General features: G+C 35.3%; 1 protein-coding gene across 3 annotated transcripts in view; it reads left to right on the top strand.

The window, feature by feature from the left end:
- Nucleotides 1-25,364, top strand: part of NBAS (NBAS subunit of NRZ tethering complex) — a 405,988-nt gene that overhangs the window by 176,794 nt on the left and 203,830 nt on the right. For all 3 annotated transcript variants that reach the window (XM_021924592.2, XM_003908295.5, XM_017947297.3), the window contains 4 exons: nt 5,330-5,463; nt 11,477-11,539; nt 13,588-13,710; nt 24,244-24,346. In XM_021924592.2, coding sequence (XP_021780284.2) covers nt 5,330-5,463; nt 11,477-11,539; nt 13,588-13,710; nt 24,244-24,346 — 423 coding nt within the window. The remainder of the gene's footprint in view (nt 1-5,329; nt 5,464-11,476; nt 11,540-13,587; nt 13,711-24,243; nt 24,347-25,364) is intronic.

Here is a 25,364-nt window from a genome sequence, read left to right as displayed (position 1 = left end):
GACTCATTCCGCTGTGTACATAGTAGCATCTCCTTGCAGTTTTAATTTGCAGTACTGTGAAATGGAAATTATCCTTCGCCAGTTACCCATGTGGCAAGTAATCTCCACTCTCTTTGTCATTTTATTCTCTGAGTAGTGAAGTCCCTGTAATCTGATCAGGGATTGAGCCGTTTCAAGTTTTGAAAAGACTCTCCTATTTCTAGTTCTCCCTTATTCCTAGGGTGTAATCCTCCAGAAAGTATTGGAAGTATCGGGTGCTTACTAGGCCCCTCTGCTTGGCAGGTCCTGGACTCCTGTCCCAGCAAGATATGTTTGCGGAGGGCATACTTAACCCCTTAAACTTTTGGCTGCAATTTGATCTACGGTCCTCAGGAATTGAAAAGTATCTCTAGAGCTATGCTATTCAAAATGGGAGCCACTAGCCACATATGGATATAAATCTAAATCTAATAAAATTTTAAGAACTTACTTATTTAGTCTCACTAGCTTTCCATGTATTGGGATGCATGTCATTCCAAATATTTTTGCAATTACAAGCAGTGCTTCAATGAATAACCTTGTCCATATGTATTTTTAAATTATTGGTGTATTTTCAGTGTGTATTCCTGGAAGGAGATTGCTGGGTTTAAAAAGGCAAGAGTTGTCTGGATATTGCCAAATTTTTCTTTAGTAGGATTGTTCTAATTTACATTCCCACCAACCAAGTAGGAGCATGCCCATTTCTCCACAATTTTGCCAACAGAATTTGTTGTCATATTTTAAAATTTGTGCCAATGGGATAGGTGAGAAACGGTATTTCAGTGTTGTTTCAATTTGCACTTTTCTAATTACGAATGAGTTTTAACATGTTCCGTATGTTAGGTAGACATTATCTCTCTTTTCTGAACTTATTCCTCCTGTGCTTGCTCCACTCTTGCCTAGGGTTTTTGTTCTTTTGTACCTTAATTTTTAGAAATTCTTACATATTCGTGTAACTAACCCTTTGTCTATGGCATATATTGTGAATACTTCTCCCAATTGGTCAGTTATCTTTTGACTTTGTTTATTGTGTCATACAGTGTTTTCATTTTTTTATTTTTGTGTAGTCAAATTGTTCGATCTTTTACTGCCTCTGTATTTTGAGTAATGGTTGGAAAGCCATTTCATACTCAGAGTTAAGGAAGAATTCTCTCATGTTTTCTTCTAGTACTTGCATGGTTTTATTTTTCTCTTCCCAGTTTATTTGGAGTTTATTCTTTTGTATTGTGAGACATGGATCTGATTTTATTTTCCCAAATGACTACGTAATTGTTCCAGCATCATTTATTAAAACGTTTCTCTTTACCCTAGTGATTTGAAATGCCACCTTTGTCATATACCAAAATTTCCATCTGTACATGTGTTTAATTCTAGAGTTTCTGTATTCTACTGGTTTGTCTGTCCACGCACTAGTACTGCATGATTTTAATTATGGAGAGTTTAGTGTGTTTTAATGTCTGAGGAGGTAGTATTCCTCTGTGGGTTTTTTCCCCGTTTTTTTTTTTTTTTTTTTTTTTTTTTTTTTTCTTTTCGTGTTATTGTGTATTTGTTTTTCTATCTGAACTTTAGTACCAGTTTGTCTACTTTCATAAAATCGCTTATCGGTATTTTGTTGTGATTGCATTGAATTTGTATGTTAACTTAGGGAGACCAGTATTTGTCTAATGTTCAGTCATCGTATCCAATAATAGGCGATGTTGTTCTATTAGTTTATGTCTTTTTAAATCTCTTATAGGATTGCTTAAAAATTTTCCTCTTAGATGTTTTGCACATTTTTTGTTAAATTTATTCCTAAGTTTTAAGTTTTCTCTGTTGGTACTATCTGCCCTCATTTCCTCTGTGTAATGTTTGTGTATATAAAAGCTATTTGTATGTTAATTTTGTATTCTGCTACTTCACTGATTTCTTTGATTGCTTGATTCTTTGGGATTTTCCAGGTATCCTATCTTATCATCTGTGTTCTTTTCTAGTGTATATAGTGCATAATTTTAAGATTTTTTAGAAATTATTATTCTTTTGTATTTTACCTTTTTATGCAGTATGGGTGATAATCTGCAGCCTATGGTGTGGAAGACTCATTTCATTGACTTCTTAGAAAGTCCCAGATGGGCTGTCCTCTTTTAGCTTGAGAAAAGGCAAATGACAGTATAAAAGTGACAACTGAGATCATAGGGAAGGAATGATGAAAAAAAAGTGTGTCTTAGACTATATGAAATTAGGTATCTTATAGGGATTCTAACAGGGAAAGATTGAAAAATGTCTTACAAATTTGAACAGTATGGTTTGTGGACACAACAGATTATATTTTAAAACATATGCTGAATGGCATAAGAAGAGAAAAGAAATATACCATAGGAATACAGAGAGAAAAGGGTATCTGTGTATGAGAGTAGTGTAAGGACTTACTCACTGGACTAGCAACTATTGAGCATACTCCAGGACTGTAGACATCTGGGAAAGCTGAATTTAAGTCAAAGTCAAATGAAGATATAACTGGATTATTGGATAGGTTTTAGACATGGCAAGACATGTCTTCTTAAGAAGACATTCCAGGTAGGAGTAGACTAAAACAAGGAGATATAATCAGGTTAATATCATGTTTAGATAAGCGCAAGTAATTTAATTTGAGTGGAATAAAACTTTATGTAGAAGGGTAAGTGGTTCATGGGAGCAGGCCATAGAGGCGTTTAAGTGGAAAGCAAAAGGTTTGTTGTTTACCTTTCATATTGAAAGACTGTTAAAGGATTCTCAACATAAGGTTTGAGCATATGTGATCAAATATGGACTCAAGGACATTGAACTTAAAAGTGGTTCTTTAGGGTCGGGCGCAGTGGCTCACACCTGTAATCCCAGCATTTTGGGAGCCCGAGGTGGGTGAATCACTTGAGGTCAGGAGTTCAAGACCAGCCTGGCCAACATGGCAAAAGCCCATCTCTACTAAAAATACAAAAATTAGCTAGACGTGGTTGTGGGTGCCTGTAATTCCAGCTACTCAGGAGGCTGAGGCAGGAGAATCGCTTGAACCTGGGAGGTGGAGGTTGCAGTGAGCCGAGATTGCACCACTGCACTTGAGGGGTAACACAGCGAGACTCTGTCTCAGAAAATAAAAAAATAAATAAAAGTTGTTCTTTAACGTCTCACAGAGGGAAAGACAGGAAGTGGGGAGAACAAGTAAGACATTAGGACTTTGGCTTTTATTGCAAATGGTTTCCCAAATTGTTCCTTGACTGAAATTGGTTTCAGAGTTTTTATCTTCCGGGGATGTTTTCTTACCATATATGAGTGTTTTATTGCCATATCTTCTCTCATTTTCTTTCATTCTTCCTGAATGCAGGATTGTGAGAGCCTGTGTTGCTTAGTTTAGGCTCTGGAGCCAATTGCCTGGTTTGAATCCTTGCTTTACCACTTATTAGCTCTGTGGGTTTAGGCAAATTATTTGACCTGTTAGGGTGTTTGTTTTTTATTTATGTATAATGAGAATAGTACTAGTACTAATTTTATAGGATTTTTATGAAGACTTACGAATTAGTGCACACAAAGCACTTAGAAATGGTACCTGGTACACAATAAGAAATCAGAGAACTGTGTGTGGTGGCTCATGCCTATAATCCCAGCATTTCGGGAAGTCGAGGCAGGAGGATCACTTGAGGCCAGGGGTTTGAGACCAACCTGAGCAACACAGTGAGACCTTGTATCTGCAAAAAAACAGAAACAAAACAAAGCTGTATATATACACACACACAGGAAAGAAGGAAAAATAAATCAGGAAAAGGTAGCTGTTTTTATTAATTTTCAACAGTACTTATTTTTATTACTCTCAGCTTGTTCCTATTTTACCAGTTAGTCACTTGGCAACCTTGGTTAAAGATGACATTTTTCAAATGAATACATTCATCCCTCAGTATCTGTGGGGGGGTTGCCTTAGGACCCCTCTTAAGCCCTCCTACCACCAGGCTACCAAAATCCATGGATGCTCAAGTCCCTGATACAAACTGATGTAGTATTTGCAATAACCTTTGCACATCCTCCTGTATACTTTAAATCTTCTATAGATTACATATAATACTTAATACAATGTAAATGTTAAGTAAATAGTTTTTATACTATATTGTTTAGGGAATAATGACAAGAAAAAATGGTTTGTACATGTTCAGCGCAGACAGACACTTTTTCCCCCAGATATTTTGGATCCATGGTTGGTTGAATCCAGGGAAGTGAAGCCCACAGATATGGAGGGCCAACTGTACCTTGAAGATATGTATATAAATCCTTTAATTCGGCAGCTTTGGAAAACTTTGTTTTCCTGGTAACCTTGAAAGTTTCTTTTTTACATCCATTGATGTGGCTTTTCTACTGAGAAAATGCCCTTGTTTGGTAGCTTCTCTCCATCACTTTCCTATCTCTTTTGTGTTTACTGATGAATTTCTACTAAAACATTGAAAACTAGTAGACTATTATCATGGAAATTATCTTAGATTTATTTCGTTGTTGAAAAGAGCTCTAAGAAAATTACTTTCATTTGGTTGCTGTAGTGCTAATAATATAAGCATGCAAATTCTTACTTTTTTCTGTATTTTTCCTTCTATATTTATTAATTTATTTAATCCTTGCAATAGTCCTCTTAGAAAAGTATTGTTAATATTCACGCTTTATAGATGAGAAAAACAAAAATCAATTGGTTATTTTCGTATCCTGGAAAATACTCCAAGAATGGGAATCTGTGGTTTGCAATGGGAAATGCTTTTTTCTATATAGAAAGTGACCCTAAGTAGCCATCTTTCTTCATCAGAACTATGGAATGTGTTCTGTGATTTGCACAGTACTCTATTACAATTGGACTTCTTTTGAATAGAATGTCAGCACTCTGTAGTTAAATGAGTACTATGTAGTGCCTACTGAAAAGTAATAGGTTGTAACATCTTTGAATATCAGTTAAGGAATTTTTTTATAACTTTGTAACTGAAACACATAGAATTTGGCTCCAGGGTTAGAAATGTTCTTAATGAATTGCCTTTTTAATTCACAGTGTTTCTTTTTTCTATATTGACTGGGTCATAAATTGAAGAATCTGTTTTCAGCTGATACACAGCTTATGGGGTTACAAATTATCTTTTATAGTTGATTCTGTAATTAAAATGTGATTTCAGTTAGAATTATTAAAGACCCTAGAAATCTATAAAGAAAAATCAAGACTTGTTTCTATAGTTGATTAATTGTGCTATTTAATATTCTATTGACAGTAGTATTGAGATATGGAAAAGTTGACTATAAATCTGTTGACATTTAATACAACATACTTTATTTTCTGTAGCTGCAGCAAAAAATTATTCCTGATCAGGACCAACTGATGGCAATAGCACTAGAGTGCATCTATACCTGTGAACGAAATGACCAACTCTCTCTTTGCTATGACATACTAGAATGTCTGCCAGAAAGAGGATATGGGTAAGAATCCACAGTATGCCAGTCTTAATTGTGTTGTTTTATTCTAACAGTTAAAAACGTTGCTTCCCCAAATGTTTACCTTAGAGAATTTTAGGAATGTGAAAAAAACATAAAGAAGAAAACAAAATCGTCCTCAGTCCTATTGCCTGGGATAAACATTTCTTGTCTTACCAATATATGGGAAGTTCTATATTTTGTTCAACTGTAATTATAATTAAATTCTGAATTTTGTCAAACATGATAATTTTCTATTAAAAAACAAAAATACCACCACCATCTCCACAAAAACTACTCTTTATAAGTCAGTAGATAGTAATTGTGTTTTTAATGAAGCTTTTTTTCACATTTATGGACTCATTATATTTATTCTATGAATTGTTTGTTCTTTGCCTTTGCCTACAGGAATTCTTTTTAGTAGTGAATGTACCTAATTCTTAACTGCTTTTATGTTTAAATGGAAATGTATATAATATGCTTTTGGATTATTTAGTTGTATGCAAGTCAAATTTGTATGTTTTCTTTGGAAGTCAGGTAACAATTATTCTTCTGATCCCTCTATTAAATTGAGTATGTATGATAAATTTCACATCTGGGGAAATAAATAACAGCACATGAAAGAGTGGTAGATACCAGCAGACCTGTTTTAAGCTTTTGTGACTTTTAGCCAAGTCACTTTACTTCTTTGGTCATTAATTTCCCGATTTACAAAATCAGATATTTAGACAAGAAAGCCTCATTCTCTGTTTTCTCTTTCTCTTTGCTCTCTTTTTATCTTCTCCCTCTTTTCTCTCTTTTCCTTTTACTTTTGAGGACATTTTTATTTCTTCTTTTTATTTTGGGAGGGAGGCTCATATCTGACAAAAGGAAATTTTTATTTCTTATGTAGCAAATGATAGCAGTCACCAATTTTGCAATCTACCGTGAAATAGTTATTCATGCAGTCATTAGTGGAAGTGCAATCAGGTGAAAGATTAATGGAAAAGGTTATTTGCATGATACCAAAGTATTACCCCAGTGACTTTTTTTTTTTTTTAAATTTCAAAGTTGAGCTCTAACTGCCATCATCTTAACCAAGTCGTGAAAGGTGGCATCACTTATAGTCAGACTGCCTGACCTTGTATGCCTCCTGATGTGATGCAGTATGAAGCACCTGGTCTTACAGCAGACCTTAAGGAATATTTTTGCTACAGTTGTTTACCGTGAGTCTAATCAGATTAGTCTTTTAGGCTGAACTTCTAGTTTGCAGCTAATAGGGGAAGTAGAGAGACAAGTTAAATAACACCTTTAAGAGTAAGACAAATACTGAATGTGGGCTGTTCTGTGCATTAACTGGTCTTTGTACTTTAAACAGTTAGTGTCATTTAGGAAGACAAAATGTGGGGCCATGGGGAGGCTCTTTTCTAAAATAAAGGAGCCTAAAGGGACATGATCTTCCTCTAATTTTTAAATATAAGTAATGTATGAACATAGTTAAAGTCGGAATAAGAAGACTGGTATTAGTAACATCCGCTGATAAACAGCTGTTTGCTGCCCACTTTTCCCATCCTTGGATTCCTGTCTTCAAAAAGCAAATACTTTCGCTGGTAGATTTTTCCTTGTCTTTACCTACCTCCTTTAAAATGTTATGCTCGTGTTGTTATTTTTTTGATTTTGCAATTTTATATCATTTTGACTTCCTTTTATGGAAGTCCTTTCCCTTCTCCCATATCCACTTCTCCTACGATTTTCCAGTGTTTTCATCATTATGATTATGTAAATATTGTTTATACTGCAGAACTAGGTGTGATTTATTTTCCTTTTAATACAACTATCTGTTTTTCTTGGATTGAATAATTTCCTTTTCTGTTGTTTTCTTTTTTTCCATCACCCTCATGCTTTGACAGAACTGTTAAACTACTTTCAGTCGTGAAAACTATTTAATAATCTCTCTGTTCCTTTCTGGTTTTTTTTTTTTTTTTTCCTATCTGTCTCTTCTTCTCTCGCTCTCTTCCTTTTGAAACATCCTTCTTGGAATTGGTATGAATGAATTGTTCTCTGTGTCTGCTGTCCATCTATTATCCTGGGACTTCGTTTGCCTCTGTCTCGTGTTGCATATTGCATTTCTTGGTTTTCCTTTCTTCTTTCTTCACTTTTTCCTCATTTTGATGGAGTATACTGTCAAATAGCTTCCTGTCAAAGATTGCCTGAGAGGTATTTTTTAAAAGACTGTCACATATTAGGAAAATACCATAATTGCACACTTTTACTTGGTAGAAGGTTTAATTGTACATGGAATCATAGACTTAGAATCCTTATCTTGTGAATTTTGAAGGTATTACTCTTGTCTTTTCTTTCTAGTATTGTTGAGAAGTTCAGTGGCATCCTGAATAATACCTATTTAAATATGGATTTTTTTTAAAGAAGATTTCAATATCTTCATTTTTGGTGTTTGGAAATAGCATAAGGATGTGTTTCTGTTTCATATGTAAATTCATTGTGGTGTTCACTGAATGGTCTCATCCATTCTGGAAATTCATAACCTTCAGACCTTTGAAGAATGTTCTTATATTTTTTCCTTGATAAGTTTATTTGTACCCCTCTCTTTTCTTCCTTCCTTCTTCATATAGGGAAAGGTAAATCAGAGTGAACTCAGCATCTGTGTATTATTCAGACCTGTACTGGTGTGAATACAGGCTACCTCACATCCCTAGTAGAGAGCAGCAGAGTGTACAAGTGTGTCTCTGAGAACTGTAGGCCTTCCATAGGCAGCCAAAGGCAGGTAAACTGGATAGTATTAATAGATTTTTGTAGCCAAATGTTGTTCCCATTGTTTAACAATCTCAACCCAAAGGCGGTCAGTGTGTCTGTAGTCAAATTGCTCCTCCCTGGAGTGTGACCAGAGATGCAGATCCGAGAGCTGGAGCGGCAGGGGGTTTCTTCCTTACTGGGCTCGGTGGGAACCTTATGATTCCTCTGTCAGCTTCATATCTCATTTCTTGTTCCTAAGTCAACCAGGCACAATCACTGACTTCCAACTCATGTGCGTAACTCTTAAAAGTAAATATATTGGCCGGGCGCGGTGGCTCAAGCCTGTAATCCCAGCACTCTGGGAGGCCGAGACGGGCGGATCACGAGGTCAGGAGATCGAGACCATCCTGGCTAACACGGTGAAACCCCGTCTCTACTAAAAAATACAAAAAACTAGCCGGGCGTGGTGGCGGGCGCCTGTAGTCCCAGCTACTCGGGAGGCTGAGGCAGGAGAATGGCATGAACCCGGGAGGCGGAGCTTGCAGTGAGCTGAGATCCGGCCACTGCACCCCAGCCTGGGCGGCAGAGCGAGACTCCGTCTCAAAAAAAAAAAAAAAAAAAAGTAAATATATTAGGCTTTGTTTTCCACTAAACTCAAATAGCATAAATATCAGTTAGAGCTTATCTATTAATTATTAAATAGTAATTTGCCTGCTTTGAGGAGATTATCGTGGTATCAGTAGGATTATGATATTAAAAATATTTTCTACGTAGATGTTATAGTTAGGGGATTGACATGTTTGTTTTTGAAGAGCGTGTAGGCTAAGAAATGCCTCTCGTGTATACATGGCCAAAAGCATTTCTTGGCTTCAGATTATTGGTTTCTGATCTAACTTTTTTTTTAATGTAAACACAAAGAATGGCTTGATATTTTCTTGTTACTCCATTAATTTCTTAATGATTGCATTTCATGTTTTTAATTTTCTAAGTAACTTGTAATTACAAATTAGCCTTGTATTAAAATATAGGGCTCAAAATATTTTCTGTGGTTCTCTTTGTTCTTCATGCCAAGTTTTTCAATTTATATTCTCTTGGTGATTATTTGTTTATTTTTAGTGGTTAAAATAGTTGTTATTTATCAAATGGTAAGCTATAAATACATCCATTTGCTATTTGAGAAATGAGCAATCACTTAATCTAATTAAATTTTTTTGCATCTTACCTAGGCAGATTATTTAATCTGGCTAAAAAATCCTTTACTCATTATGTTCGTGAATGTCAGTTCACAAAGGAAGAACATTGTACCTCAAATATCTGTGATAAATGATTATAATAGAGCTGTAAAATGATAATTTCCAAAATATTGCTGAATAAGGCCAGGTGCAGTTACTCATGCCTGTAATCCTAGCACTTTGGAAGGCCAAGGCGGGAGAATCAGTTGAGACCAGTCTGGGGAACATAGGAAAACCCCATCTCTACAAAAAAATGTAAAAATTAGCTGAGTGTGGTAGCGTACACCTTTAGTCCTAGCTACTCGGAAGGCTGAGCCAGGAGGATCGCTTGAGCCCAGGACGCAGAGGTTGCAGTGAGCCATGATCCTGCCACTGCATTCCAGCCTAGGTGACAGAGCAAAACCCTGTCTCAAACAAAACAAACACACACACACACACACACACACACACACACAGCTGACTGAGTATGTTAAGGGAAGTTAACTCTGATGAATAATCTTCTGAAGGACTTTCAGTAGAATATATGCCACTCATCATTCTTGTCCAAAGCCTAAAACAGTGTAAACAGATAGTATAATATTTGTAAGTTGCATTGATTAATTGTCAGATACATTTAAACCAGGCAGATAGTTTTAAAAATAATGAGGGTTTTTTTGTCCAAAGCAGGACATTTTTAATTTTCCAAGTCCAAAGATTTTTTGTTTGGACTTCTTGTTAATAAAACCATTGCTTTCTCTGGTGTGTTCCTCCAAGGTGACAAAGAAAAGAAGGAACAATGGTCGTGCCAAAAAGGGCCGCGGCCACATGCAGCCTGTTCACTGCATGAACTGTGCCTGATGCATGCCCAAGTACAAGGGCATCAAGAAATTCGTCATTCGAAACATAGTGTAGGCCGCAGCAGTCAGGGACATTTCTGAAGCGAGCGTCTTCAATGCCTGTGTGCTTCCCAAGCTGCGTGTGAAGCTACGTTACTGTGTGGGCTGTGCAATTCACAGCAAAATAGTCAGGAATTGATGTCGTGAAGCACCGAACACCCCCACGCCGATTTTGACCTGTGGGTGCTGCCCCACAATCCCCACCAAAGCCTATGTAAGGAGCTGAGTCCTTAAATGAAGACAGACTATTCTCTGGAGAAAAATACAATGGAAATTGTACTTAATAAATAAATAATAAAAAATAAATAAAACCATAAGATCTTGCGGGAATTCAGGTGGAGCATTGCACAGAAGGCACCTGAGAGTGGCAGGGGCAGTGTTTCTCAGTTGAGTGTTTGGGACACGCAGTTGTCTAGGGTGAAAGAGGGCTTTTATAGCAGTTATAATCTTTTTCACCGTATTCCTCTATTCACTTGCACATATGTTGTGCCATACTTAATCTTCCCTACCAACCACATTTTTATTAGTTTGTGATCTTTTTCATGATAGTGTTTCTCCTAGTTTCTGCTTACTGGCTTCCTCAGAAAGCATTGCCTTTTCATCTTCACTCCCTACCAGGGATTATCTATGTGATGGATGTACTTCTCGCTGATTCCTTAACATTGAAGTGGATGGGATTCCCTTCCCTTAATGCACAGGGGAGGATTATGTGGAAGAACTTTCCTGAGTATATAGAATCCTAATGGAAACTTCCTGGAGGGGAGATCCTACGTTGTGTAGATAGGCCTAGGAGAAAGCCAACACGACTATGCTGCTTCTTAATCTGTTTCATTGGTTTAAAAGAACAGTAGTAAATAGTGATTTTACCCTTTACCTCATCTTAAACAATCGATTTATAATTTTTTTTTTTTTTACCTTTAAGTACAACTGAACCAAAAGTACCCTAGAAAATAGTTCCTCATATCTGACTAATCTGTAACAGAGAATATTGTTCTACTCTAGCATTTCTTATTCTCTTGAATCATGAGTAATGCTGAATGAATTTAGGCAATATTGTTATACAGTACACGTAAAAGAAACATCGTTCCTTTTTTTCACTTCATTAAGTTCTGTATTTTATTTAAAAATCTAATACTAAGCTTAAGGGCTTTTTTTTTTCTTCTTCTTTTAATTTATTAGTGATAAGACAGAGGCAACCACAAAGCTTCATGACATGGTAGACCAACTGGAACAAATTCTCAGGTAAGAAAAATGACAGTTTTTTTGGCTCCATGCTTATTGAGGGAATTTGTCCAAGAAATGTCACGTTAAGTCTGCCTGTGAGTCATTGTTTCTATTTTGACCTCATTTTTGTTTGTCTTCGGAGTGAATTTTCTCAACAGCAAATACACTATACCCCATTGTCGTGGAGTGATAGAATAATAACATGATCTTTGAAAACCTACATTCAAATTTAGACCTTACCACTTACTAGTTGTGTGATCTTTGGGCCTAGGATTTTCTTGTCTATAATATCTTAACTCATGAAATTGTGGAATCAATATTAGATTAAACATTTAAGTGCCTCCTACATCGTAGGCACATAAGGAATGTTAGTTCATGCAGCAATTATTGCATCTTTATCAGCAAACAATGTTTATTACACTAACTTCCCTTTTTAGGGCATAATACATTGAATTGACTATTTGTATTATGTCAGACTGCATTAGAACCCTCATGCAACACTGGAGGAATATTCTTTACTGTTGTAATAAAATGTTAAACTATCTCTTTTGGAGATTGAAATCATCTTAATTTCCCATGTAGAAAGTCTGATATTGTTTACTAATATTTATTTTTATGTTTATATAAATATGTACATTTAACTTTTAAGTATTATATTAAAAGTAAAAATTTAAGAATAATAAACTCTGGTCTTCCAATGTATAATTGTAGAAATTATAGCTAATAACATTACTAATAGTAGTATGTATGATAATTTGGAGTCCACTGATTAGAAATCTTATTCAAATTAGTGGACTTTAGTGTAAAAATATTTCAAGTTGCCTTTGAGGGAACAGAATGGTTTTGTGTACCATAACATGTGAGTTTAATAGAGAATTAACTGTTCAGTTTCCTGGAGACCTGTGTTTATTATTACCTAGCTTGATTCCTGTTATTTTGTGTTCTGAAAGTTATACAGTTGTATTTCTTGAAAAATGTTTACTAAATCAGCTTTTCCCATTGTAGGCTGGCTTGTGCCTGTCCTCCCCGCTACCTTCCTAACACATTCAGTTTAGTTTGACTCAGGCTTGGTGGGTTGAGTCAATGTAAATTCATTCTCTACAAATCTGCATAGTTACCTTTATTTCTCTAGTAAAATTGAGAAGAGATAGCTCAAAGAGATACAGTGAAATAAACGTCATTTATTTCATCACACGTATGTGATTGTAACCATGGGTGGTCCTGGTAGTTTTATTATGCCATCAGTACCTCAAGGAAACTGTTAACACCCTATAGGTTTCTGGATGATGTTTAGGTTTCACTATTTAGCTTAATTTACTGTGTTTTCAAGATAAGAGCTTTATATTCCTGTTCCACCTCATAGCCCCAGATACTTGATAAATGTTTTAGTATACATAATGCCAGGTGACTTTACCGATGAAACCTATTTTCTGAAGAGTTACTGGATTCTATCCAGTCACTCTATTCAGTCCTGTAGTAGTCAGTTCATAAATGTGAGATTTTGTGAGTCAGATCAAGTGTTTATATGATGTTGATGATTATGGAATGGGATATCTCAAGAAGATTCATGAGACAGAGAGAATTTTTGACATATCTTGTATATTTATAACATGGATTCTTGATAGAGAATGAGCCTGATGATTTCCAGAGTCTTCTAACTTTAGCATTCTTAGTTTATTGCTTTTCTAGTAATCTTGCCTATAACAGAATACTCAATAGGATTAATAAGAATTAAAACTGTACTGAAAGTATAGATTTGGCTTATTTTACTGACAGGTGCTGTGGTAAGAAAGATTTTTGAGATAAAGCTAGGTCATGCTTTCTTTTAGTATGCTACTTAGCCCAACTACATTCTAATAAAAGTCAATGAGAAAGGTAAGATTTGTTATATAATTATTAGATTTTTTTTCTTTTTTGTTGAGAATCAATGTTATATGTAAAATTGGATTACACTATGGGATAATTGTTTTTAGTAATAAACACTGAAGTGCAACCTATATGCCTAAGATTCTTAGACTCTTTTTGTTTGGTAGCAAGACATTAAATAATCCTTTTTTCACTTACAGTGTGTCAGAGCTTTTGGAAAAACATGGACTCGAGAAACCAATTTCATTTGTTAAAAACACTCAGTCTAGCTCGGAAGAGGCACGCAAGCTGATGGTTAGATTGACTAGGCACACCGGCCGGAAGTGAGTAATAAAATTAATTGATACTTGGGTCAATTAATTTTAAATATTTTTAAAAGTATTTCTCCTTTTCTGACAACCTCATTGTGTTATAACTAATAATAAACTGCACATAAAGTGTAAGTATAATTTGATAAGTTTTGATATATGTATATACCCATGGGAAACCATCATTATGATTAAGATAATAAACATATCCAATACCCCTGAAAGTTTTTTGATTACTCCTTTAGAATCCTTTCTCTCTTGCTTTTCGTTATCATGCTCCCTTCTCCTCATCAGGGCTACCACTAATCTATTTTCTTTACTTCTGTATATTACTTTGCATTTCCTAGAATTTTATATAAATAAATCACACAGTGTAATATTTTTGTTTGTGTGTTTGTTTGGCTTTCACTCAGTATAATTATTTTGTGATTCATCCATGTCGTGTCATGGATCAGTAGTTTGTTTCTTTTTATTTGCTGAATGATATTTCATTGTATGGAATTTTCACACCCTGTTTACTACTTCTCTGTCCATGGACATTTGGGTTATTTTGAGTTTTGGCTTTTACAAATAAAGTTGCTATGACTTTTCACATGCAAGTGTTTGTGTGGACATATGCTTTCACTTCTCTTGGACAAATACCTAAGGATGAAATGGCAGGATCATTTGGTAGGTGAATAGTTAACTTTCAAAAACTGCCAAACTGTTTTTTAAAGGATTTGTGCCATTTTGCTTTCCTCCCAGGCTTGTAGGAGAGTTACAGTTGCTACATCCTACATTGCTCTTCTTTATCCTCATCAACACTTGGTGTGGTCAGTGCTTATTTGCTATCTGCATGTTTTCTCTGCCTGTCTTTAAAACTGAGTTATTTTTCTTTTTATTGAATTTTGGGACTTTTCTTATATATTCTAGATACAAATCCTTTTATTAGATGTATGCTTTGTGAAGATTTTCTCCCATTTGTACCCTGTCTTTTCGTTATCTTTGTGTTTTGAAGAGTATACTTTAAAAAAAATTGCCTTTTAATCAATTTGTACTTTTTTAATGCTTTGTCACAATGTTTTTTTCCTACCTTTGTTAGCAAAATTTTTGGTTTTACATGTTACATTTAGATCCATGAACCATTCTTATTGTTCAAAGTATGGATCAAAAAACTTTTTATGTCTAATTATTCCTCACCATTTGTTTAAAAAGCCATCCTTTCTCTACTGAACTACCTTTGCAATTTTTTTGAAATCTGTTGTCTGTGTAAATGGGGGCTTAATTTTTTATTATTTTGTTCCATTGATCCATTTATTTCTTTCTTCCAATACCATACTGTGTTAATTATTGCAGATTTGTATTAAATATTGAAATTAGATAGCAGTCTCCCAGCTTTGTTTTTTTTCACCAAAGTTGTTTTGTTTATTATAGGGCCTTTGCAGTTCCATATGCATTTTGGAATAAGCTTACCAATTTCTTCATTTGGAATTTTGATAAGGATTGCATCAAATCTGTAGGTCAGTTTGGAGAACGTTGCTATCCTAAATCAATATTAAGTCTTCCAATCCATGAACACAGGATGTCTTTCCCTTTACTTAGTTCTTCTTTAATTTCTTTAAATGATCTTTTAGTTTTTAGTGTACTATTCTTGCGTTTATTTTGTTAAATTATTCTTAAGTATTTTATTCTTTTTTGGTCCTATTGTAGAGGGAATTGCTTTCTTAATTTCATTTTCAGATTGTTCCTTCCTAGTGTGTAGAAATATAGTTGATTCTTTGATATATTGATCTTATGTCCTCTAACTTTTCTGGGCTTACTTATTAGCTCTAATAGTTTTTCTTTGCAGACTTCATGGGATTTCCTATATAAAAGATTGCACTATCACAGGAAGGTAGATCTTCCTGTCATATTGTTTCTTTACCTCTACAATATGAGTTTGTAGCAAGATACTTTCTCTTCTCCAAGCTTTTTTTTTTTGTCATCATATAATTTACTTTTATGTATGTTAAAAACCCCACTTTGCATTGTAATTATTATTTGCAAGCAGTAAACTATTTTTTAAAGTGATGTAAATAATGTGAAAAATGTGTTGTGTATTTATCCATGTAGTTACCATTTCTGGCAGTTTTAATTCTTTATGTAGACCTGTGTTTCCGTCTAGTTTTATTTTCTGTTTGTCTAGAAGGCTTCTTTTAATTTTTTTTTTTTTTTGTAGTGCTAGGATGCCAGTGATTCATTTGTTCATCTTTGTTTGTTTAAAAAAGTCTTTATTTCACATTTTTCTCTGAAGGATATAGTCACTTGGTATACACTTCAAATTTGACTTTTCTTTTTTAAGTATGCTACGGTACAGAAATTGCTCCACTGTCTCCTAGCATGCTTTTTTTTTCCAATGAGAAATCTGCTGTCAGACTTAATCTGTTTCTGATGTGTTTCTCATATTTTTTAAATTGCTGTTGTGAATTTCTCTTTTTGACATCAGTTTCAAATTTAATTTCATGGTACAATTTTCTTCATAAAACATCTTGGATCTTGGATCTTTGGATTTATAGTTTCCATCCAACTTGGAAAATTTTTGCGTATTTCTTCTCCTTTATCTTCTGCTCCTCTCCTTTCAGGACTCCAATTATACATTTATTAGGACCTTTCAGGTTGCCCCACAGCTCATCAATACTGTGTTACTTGTTTGTTTTAATATTCTTAGGTATTTGGGTTTCATTTTGGTGAATTTCTATCCCTGTTCTTTAAAGTCCACTACATATTTTTTTCTCTAATGTCTCAATTTGTACATTCATTGTATTTTTCATTAAGAGTTTTTTTTTTAAATCTCTAAGAGTTCAATTTTGGTTTTTATTAAACTTTCATGCCTCATTAACTTTTTGAACATATGTTAAACAGTTATAATACATTTTGAAACATTCTTGTCTGTTTTTCTAACACCAGCTTTTTCTGACATTTCTCTTCTTTTTAAAAACATCTTTCTAACATCTGTGATACCCATCTAATATCTGGGTAGGTTTTCAATAATTTTTTCCTCATTATCTGTCATATTTTTCATGTTTTCCAATGTAAAATAATTTTTTTTTTTTTTTTTTTTTTTGAGACGGAGTCTCTCTCTGTCGCCCAGGCTAGAGTGCAGTGGTGTGATCTTGGCTCACTGCAACCTCCACCTCCTGGCTTCAAGGGATTCTCCTGCTTCAGCCTCCCGAGTAGCTGGATTACAGGCGCCCTCCATGCCCAGCTAATTTTTGTATTTTTAGTAGAGACCGGGTTTCACCATGTTGGTCAGGCTGGTCTCAAACTCCTGATCTCGTGATTCGCCTGCCTCGGCCTCCCAAAGTGCTGGGATTACAGGCATGAGCCACCGCTCCTGGTCACAAAATAATTTTATTGAATACTAGACATTATGAATTTTTCCTTCTTGTTTGCTATATTTTTGTATTTTTATAACTTTTTAAAAAGTTGTTTTATTTTATATATTTAAAATATACAGCATGATGTGATGGGATACATATAAATAGTAAAAAGGTTACTATGGTGAAACAAATTAACATTCATCATCTCACATAGTTGTCTATTTTATTTTATTTGTTTTTGTGGCAGGAGCAGCTAAAATCTACTCTTTTAGCATGATCCCATGTACAGGACAATTTTATTACCTATAGTTCTCATGTATACTAGACCTCTAGGCTTGTTCATCTACCTGTCTGCTACTTTGTATCCTTTAATCTGCATCTCCTTATTTGTCCCATCCAACCCTTCATGGTAACCACTGTTTTGGTGTCTTTCTTTATACTTGATTTTTTTTATTTCACATATAAGTGAAAACATGCAATAGTTTTCTTTCTATGTCTCGTTTATTTCACTTACTGTAAATCTTCTTGTACTTTTTTCTGGGACATGGTTAATTTACTTGCCAGCAGTTTAATCCTTTTGCTTCTTGCAGTTACGGTGGAGGAAGAGCTCCTTCTAGGGCTAATTATTCCCTATAACTGAGCTAAGACTCTGCTTAATGCCGGTGTGTCCTGAGGTTTTCCAGCGGGTGTGAGTTTGACATTATGTTCTCTTTGCCTAGCCTCGGGCAGTTTTACCGCAGGCATTTATGACTTCTACTTGGCTGAATATTTGCGGGGACCCTTCGCACATCTTGGGAATTTCTTCCAGTTCTGCTGTATCCTCCCTGGCACTTCGTCCTGCATGTGCTCTGTGTGCTTTGGTTTCTCTGGAATTTCAGTTCTGTCTTCTCAATGCAGGGAGTCTACAAGTCTGCTTAGATTTTTCCTTTCTTGTGCTGTGGTCTGGAATCTTTCTCAAGGCAGTAAACTGGGGTAGTCTTAAGAGTCATCTCAGCAGTGAGCCATGACCGTGCCACCGCACTCCAGTCTGGGTGACAGAGTGAGACCTTGTCTCAAGCAGCAACAACAAAAAAGACTTGGTTTTATCTCTCAGGGATCACTGTCTTTTATTGCCGAATGTCCACTATTTTTGCGTACTTTTACTTGTTTTAGGCTGGAGATTTAATTCATTTCCTTTTGCTTAATCTTTTCTGAATGTGAACATCCCTTTGGAAGTCCCCCTTGATCTATGTCTTTCATGTCTTCCAAATTCCTGTAAGGAAGTCATATTAGGAAATTATCTTGACTCGGGAGTCAGATGACTTGGATTCTGAGTCTAACTCCACAGTATACCATCAACTCTTTTTTATAAAAAAAAGATGTTTACTGCTTCTTACATTTTTATAAAATGATCATACCAAACCCATGTAGACAGCAATTAAGTGAAGAAATAGTGCATTATTCTTCTGTCAATGTGGGCTTCCCTGAGGCTAAGATTAGAGTGTAAGTTGTTTGGAAGGTAATTCTAGCCTAGCATCAGTAGGAGAATGGGGAACTGATACAGGGAAGAAAAGGGAGCCAATACTTGTTATATTACATAAGGAGGTTTTCCACTGTGGACTAGGGCTCAGTATTGCTGGGGTCATCTGGGAGTTGGAGGATTACTCAGCTACCCTCTCGTGGCTATCATTGTTTGAGGACTGGTCTGATGAGTGTTAACTCCCTTACACTTCCAGCATAACTAAGCATGCCTTTTGGCAGTGGAAGTCCTCAGACAGAAGTCTGGTTGCTATAGTAGGATGCTATCCATGTGTATGAAAAGCTCACAGCAGTGAGAACTGAGTGTATGTATATGGATTGTTTGTGCTATAAGTTACCCCCTTCAAAACACTAAAACACTATAGATTAACTTTGCCTTATTTTTTTTTTTACTTTATATAAATGGAATTATATAGTATATACATTTGCATGTAGCTTCTTTCTCTCGACATTATGTTTGTGAGATTCCTTTGTATTGTTGGTATAACCTTAGTTTGTTCATTCTCAGTGTTGCAAAGTATTCCATTTTGTGAATATAACACATTATTTATACATTCTCTGTTGATGGACATTTGAATTGTTTCTCATTTTCTGCTATAATTAATGCTACTGCTATGAATAAATTTGTACTTATCTGTCTTCTGGTGTACATATTTCTGTCCTTCACTTGAATATCTACCTAGGAGTGGAACTGGTGAGTCATAGGATATACCTGAGTTCAACTTTAGGAGAGTCTGCCAAACAGTTTTTCAAAATGGTACTGTGTATATTTCTCTCAGCAATATGTAAGAGTTACTGTCACTCCACTACATCACAAGTACTGGATACTGATTTTTTTTTCTCTCATTTTAGCCATTTAGATGGGTATATAGTGGCATTTCATTGTCTTTTTAAAATATGCATTTCTTACATGACTGTTGAAGTGGAAAATGTTATAAGGGTATCAAAACATTAAATACCTAAGTAAATCTAACATGAGATGTGCAGGACTAATGAAGTGGAAAACTTTATGATAGTATCAAAACATTAAATACCTAAGAATAAATCTAACATGAGATATGCAAAAGTATCTATATGAAAATTATGAAACATTGTTGAGATCTCTTAAAGATCTAAAGAAATGGAGGAATACATCATGTTTATAGATTGGAAGAGTCAGTAGTGGAAAGATGTCAATTCTTCTCACTCCTCTGTTTTTTTCCTGCATTCCTAATAAAAATTCCAGCTAATGTATATATTCATTTGAGAGTTGCACAAGTATAGAATCTTTGATACAAACATTATGACAGGTACATAGTTGATGCTCAGAAAATATTTAATGTGTTGCTTAATAAAAATTTGGTGAATGGGCCAAGCACAGTGGCTCATGCCTGTAATCCCAGCACTTTGGGAGGCAGAGGTGGGCAGATCACTTTGAGTTTAGGAGTTCAAGACCAGCCCAGGCAACATGGCAAAACCCTGTTTTTATAAAAAACAAACAAATATTAGCTGCGCGTGGTTGCTTATGTCTGTAGTCCCAGCTACTTGGGAGCCTGAGGCTAGAGAATTGCTTGAGCCCAGGAGGTGGAGGTTGCATTGAGCCGAGATCTTGCCACTGCACTCCAGCCTGGGCAACAGAGTGAGACACTGTCCTAAAAGAAAAAAAATTGTGAGTGAATGACTTACTTATTTTTTAGTATGTGTTGCTTAAAGCACTGATAGTTTTTAGCTACTCATTTCAAAGGAATAAGTGAGAATAAGTGAGTGAAAAGATAATGACAGATTTTAAAAATCTGGAAAAACTTTGTTTCATTTTGTCTCTTTCTATATTGTCATCATTTAAAGTAGCACATCTAATGAAATTAGAAATTTTGCTAAGTTCTTTGGAAGTTCATTTAGAGCCAGTTACAACAGAGACAGGAAAACTGAACAATTAATATTCATACTTTATAATTGTGCACTTATTTATGGAATTGTTTATTTATATTATTTAATGAATATTTTATTATGGATTTTGACATAATTTGTGTCTGTATTATGCTTGATGTCTGGCTTACAAAGAAAAAGATATAGTACCTCCCTGGTCCAGAGGGGGATATACTTAATTAATATGAAGAGAATATTTATAAAGGCTATGAAGGCCATGAGAGAACTAACAGATTACTCTGTAGAAAAATTGACAACGTAGTACATCAAATGTATATTTAAAAAAAGAAAAGAAAAATTGGCAACAGAGTTGAAAGACATTTCATTAGATGATATCCAAATGGTCCATAAAGAAACTGATAACTTTTTGACCTATTAGTCATTTAGTTTATGCATAGAATAAAGGGTAAGTATGACTTGGAGGTGCTTGCTGGACAGTAGGTGGAGATGCTGCTGTGAAGATGGACATGAAGATCAGCAGAGAAGTCCAAACTGGAGTTATGGATTTGAGAATGATCCCCATGTGTGTATGGGAAGGTTAAATTCCAGATCTGTAGGGAGATTACGTAAAAATGTAAAGAAGACTGGGGAAAAAAGCCACCTCAAGCACTAATCCTGAAGGAGTAGAATTAAGCAAAGGCAACTTTTCAAGAACTTTTTAAACATATTTTGTTTACCTAAACTTTAGGATTTAGAGATTCAGTTTAACTCGACTATCAAAGTAAAAATAAAACCCAGCAGTAAAAACACACTATTGTATATTCCTTTCTATCTTTTAAGAGCTGGCTCCAACACATCTTCCAGGAGACCTTGTTTGACTCCTCCAAGCTTAATTGAATTCTCCTTCCTAGAAATTCCCTAGCATTTTGTATCTACCTCTCTTACTGTCTGTTGCAGCTATATGGTGTTACACTGCAACTATACTACAGTCATTAACATATGTGCCTTAAGTTCCCTTGTAGATCATAATTTCTCCAGTGCAAGTGTTACAGCCACCATACAACACCTCAGTTAGGAACTTACATGTCAGTGGCCCTCTCTGGTAATTTAGATAACTTTGACTATTTAAATGCCTTAAGATTTCTTTATAGCTACAAATGGTTGGCCAATATTTCCAAGATCATGCTGATTTTACTCTAGCATCTACTTTTCAGCAGGAAAGCATTGTAATTGCTGCTAGATTACCTACCAACCCACCTCCCCTATCCCCGAATTAGTTCCCTAAATACTTACAGAGTCCCTGAAGTTAATTTCTACTCATGGTAATCTATTTACTGTGAATATATAAGAGAATATGATGCCTGTTTTCATAATAGTTGACTTGAAATGAATCTTAATTATTTTATGCATACTTTCCATGGCTTGGCCTTCAATACCCACAGAATATTCTTATACATATTCTAAAGGGTGGCAGATGTCAGCAAATCTGTCACAAATGCAAGTTTTACTAACTTGAGGTACACTATTTATCCCTGGGAAATCCACATCTATTCCAAAGCTGCAACTAATGCATTTGTGTTCAGGGATCTGTCTGTTAATTTGCAAAACTCTTGGTTACTTTCTTCAAGTTCTACTCTTGATTCTTATTTACTGAATATATTCTTTAAAAGGCCATTGCAAATAATGCATAATGAGTTTATTTTTATTAGAACCTTTACTTACGGCTAGCCATGTGTGAGAAAATATTAGTACCATCTGCCCCAGTGTGGATGGCTTCCAGAAGAACAGCTGGGCTGTAAGAAATTGAATTTAGCTAGACAATGCCTAGGTCTGATTTTATCAAGTGTGTGCAAGATGGACACTCACTTCATCCATCATTCTGCTACTTCTCTGCCTGTAAGAAATCTGAAAGAACCCTCCAGTTTTTTTGAAGCCTAAAGAGTTCACATACCCAGGTCAGACAAATGGAAACATTTCATGGATTGTCCTGAAATACTTGAAATATATCATTTTGTTTTGTGTATTTGTCTGCTGGAAGAAAAAAAGTGTTCTCATATGCCTAATTGCATATGGAACAAGAGTAATTCTTCCTTTCGTATAATAAATATAAAATGCATCGGCAAGTGAAGCATGTGCTTATTAAAAATTATAGGAGAAAAAATTTTAAAGACTATATTTTTTGCTGTAATTATCCCAAATATATACTTTTTTATAGCAATAACTATTAAACACATACAATCTATCTGCCTTGTTTTTAATGCATAGTGACGATTTTTAAAGGCATTGTAAAAGATCAAAAATAAAAAGGTGCATGAAAAAGAAACATCATCTAGTTGGTATTTGACCAACTTAAAAAAAAAACCTGCTCTTTCTGAATAATGATATTCATGATTATGTAGAATGTCAAGACTAGAAAGTAAACAAATGATGATTTCAAACTCATGTATATTTAACTAAGATGAACTTTGGAGAGAGGCAGAGAGAATTACAGCATATTGTCTCTCCTACTTGAATCAATATTAGAATCATATACATGACTTAAAAAATAAAAAACCGAGATGTATGTGTAACTTCAGATTTATTCATTCACATTTGTTGAATGTTTATTACATACCAGAAAAATGGGGGGGGGGGTCTTTTCATATATTTTGGTATAAGTTAATGTTTATGCTATACAAAAAGGGAATCTAAAGTTCAGAGAGATTAGAAAATTTATTCAAATTCATGGATAATTTAGCTTATTCTTATATTTAGGAGCACCTTGCTTCAATGCCTGTGTTTTGTCAAAATTAATCTCATTTATTGCTTGTCACTGATGTGGGCTTTCAGTGAGGAAAGTGAAAGTCAGGAATATTAAATGACTTGCTCACAATCACACAACTAATTTGTGACTTTGTTTGAATTTGGGAACAAAACCCTTTCCCTTGCTGTAGGAGAATCTGACCATTAATTCCCTAGCTCTGTAACTCTGGAAATCAATGTAAAGTGGTTTTTAATCAACTAGATTATAGAGGCCTCACTACTTAGCTAAAACAGATCCCTGATTGGTAAATTGCCTCTGGCCTGGAGGACCTGTAAATGAAGTAGAAATACCTGACAGAGGCTTTATGCTTTGGGCTTTCCTGAGTGCGTTGCAAGAGATGTTGGCTCTTTCATGACATGTAGCTTCTTCCTAAGCCGGACACAGCAACGCCAACAACTACTCTCTGAGGGTCTGGCTCCTTGTACTGGGGCAGTCACCTGAGAAGAGAACTCCTGGAGTGCTCTGTGAGTTGCTTTGTGGACTGCTGCCTGTACTCTCACTAAGAAGCAACTGATGCTGCCCTGCTGGTGAGCCGCGGTTCTTGTCCCCCAGGCTGATGGCAGATGCGGCCTGTGGTTGTCCTGTGGATGGAATGTTCAGTTGAGGTCCAGAAGACCTCTTGACAGGGATTGCTGAGTGATGAAGATGGAATTTGAAGCCAACCTCTGTCATCAAGTGCTTTTTCTGCTGTATCATAGCTGCTTTATCTTGCAATGGTTCATTTTACCTTAGAAACACAGCTTCTTTACCTTTACCGTAATTACCATTCCATTCCATTCCAGCGTGTGTCTGCGCAGGCTATGACAGGCTGCTCTGTCACCGTCTCTAGCATTGAAGCATAGCTGCCCAGCTTTCCCCTCTATGTTTAATCCAAGTGTTTTCCTGTCAATTTAAAGGAGATATATTCCTTTTGATCATTTGAGAGCTGATGTGGTATGTAGAGTGGTTTTTTTGTTTTTGTTTTTAACTTTTGACCATTTGAAGAAAGAGTTTTATTAATTGTTTTCTTTTCCTCTTCCTTCTCTTTTTTATGTGTTGTTCCAGGCAGCCTCCTGTCAGTGAGTCTCATTGGAGAACGTTGCTGCAAGACATGTTAACTATGCAGCAGAATGTATACACATGTCTAGATTCTGATGCCTGCTATGAGGTAACTCTAGAACGATACACGATTTTTTTTTTAATTCAACAGTTTTGATTGTTATGGTTTATTGAGTGCAAGAATGATGACCATAAGCTACCCTGGAAGTAATATTATTTAATAATAGCCAATAACTAACTAGTGCTTCATCAAATCTTTTCATGACACACCCCTTCTAAAAATGTGTTGTTGTTCCATATCAATAATCAAAAAGTAGCTCTACTTCTTAGCATGACATAGAAAGCTACAGAAGATGCCAGCTCCCTTACCCCTTCCACTTTTGTCACTGTCCATCATGTACCCTATGTTGCAGTAGCACCATCAAGCCTGTCATCAGTTCCTCCGTCCACCCTGCTGTTTCATGGTTCCATCACTTTGCACACATTGTTCCCTTGGCCTGGAATATATTCCTCTTTCCTTTACTTAGAAAACTCCAAATAAAAGTTCAGAACTCAGCTCACTAATTATGTTTTCTAGGATACCTTCCTTTGTCCTTCCTCATAAGTTGCCTCTACTATAGTCTTTCTTTAAAATGTAGTTATTTGTTTATTTGTGGATTTCTTCCATTTGGTCATCAGCTCCTAGACAGACATTATTATATCATGTGCACTCTCATATTCCCTAATGCGTTTTATAACATATGGAATATAAAGGATACGTAAGAAATGGTTGTCAGTTGACTGGGAATATAATCCAGGGGGATTTACTCATTAATTTGGAAGAGATATATACACGTGTGTGTGCGTGTGTGTGTGTGTGTGTGTGTGTGTCCAATCGCCAAGTCAGAGGCAGATTACCAGTATTTATATTTCCATTTTATATGTGTGAAATCTCCAAGTCAGAGGCAGTTTACCAATATATATATTTCCATTTGTGTGGAAAAAATGACCTAACTCATTTTTAGTAAGATGCAATCTAAAACAAGTTTTTTAAATTTGAATTTTCTCGTTAAATAAGCCAGACACAAAATCATGAAGAGTATTTCTTGTGTTGCTTTGCTCTTATACTGCAAAGCATAACCCATTGA

This window comes from Papio anubis, chromosome 14, assembly GCF_008728515.1.
Source record: "Papio anubis isolate 15944 chromosome 14, Panubis1.0, whole genome shotgun sequence".
Classification (NCBI taxonomy): domain Eukaryota; kingdom Metazoa; phylum Chordata; class Mammalia; order Primates; family Cercopithecidae; genus Papio; species Papio anubis.
Note: the sequence above shows the minus strand (reverse complement) of the source record. Positions and strands in the feature narration are given on the sequence as shown.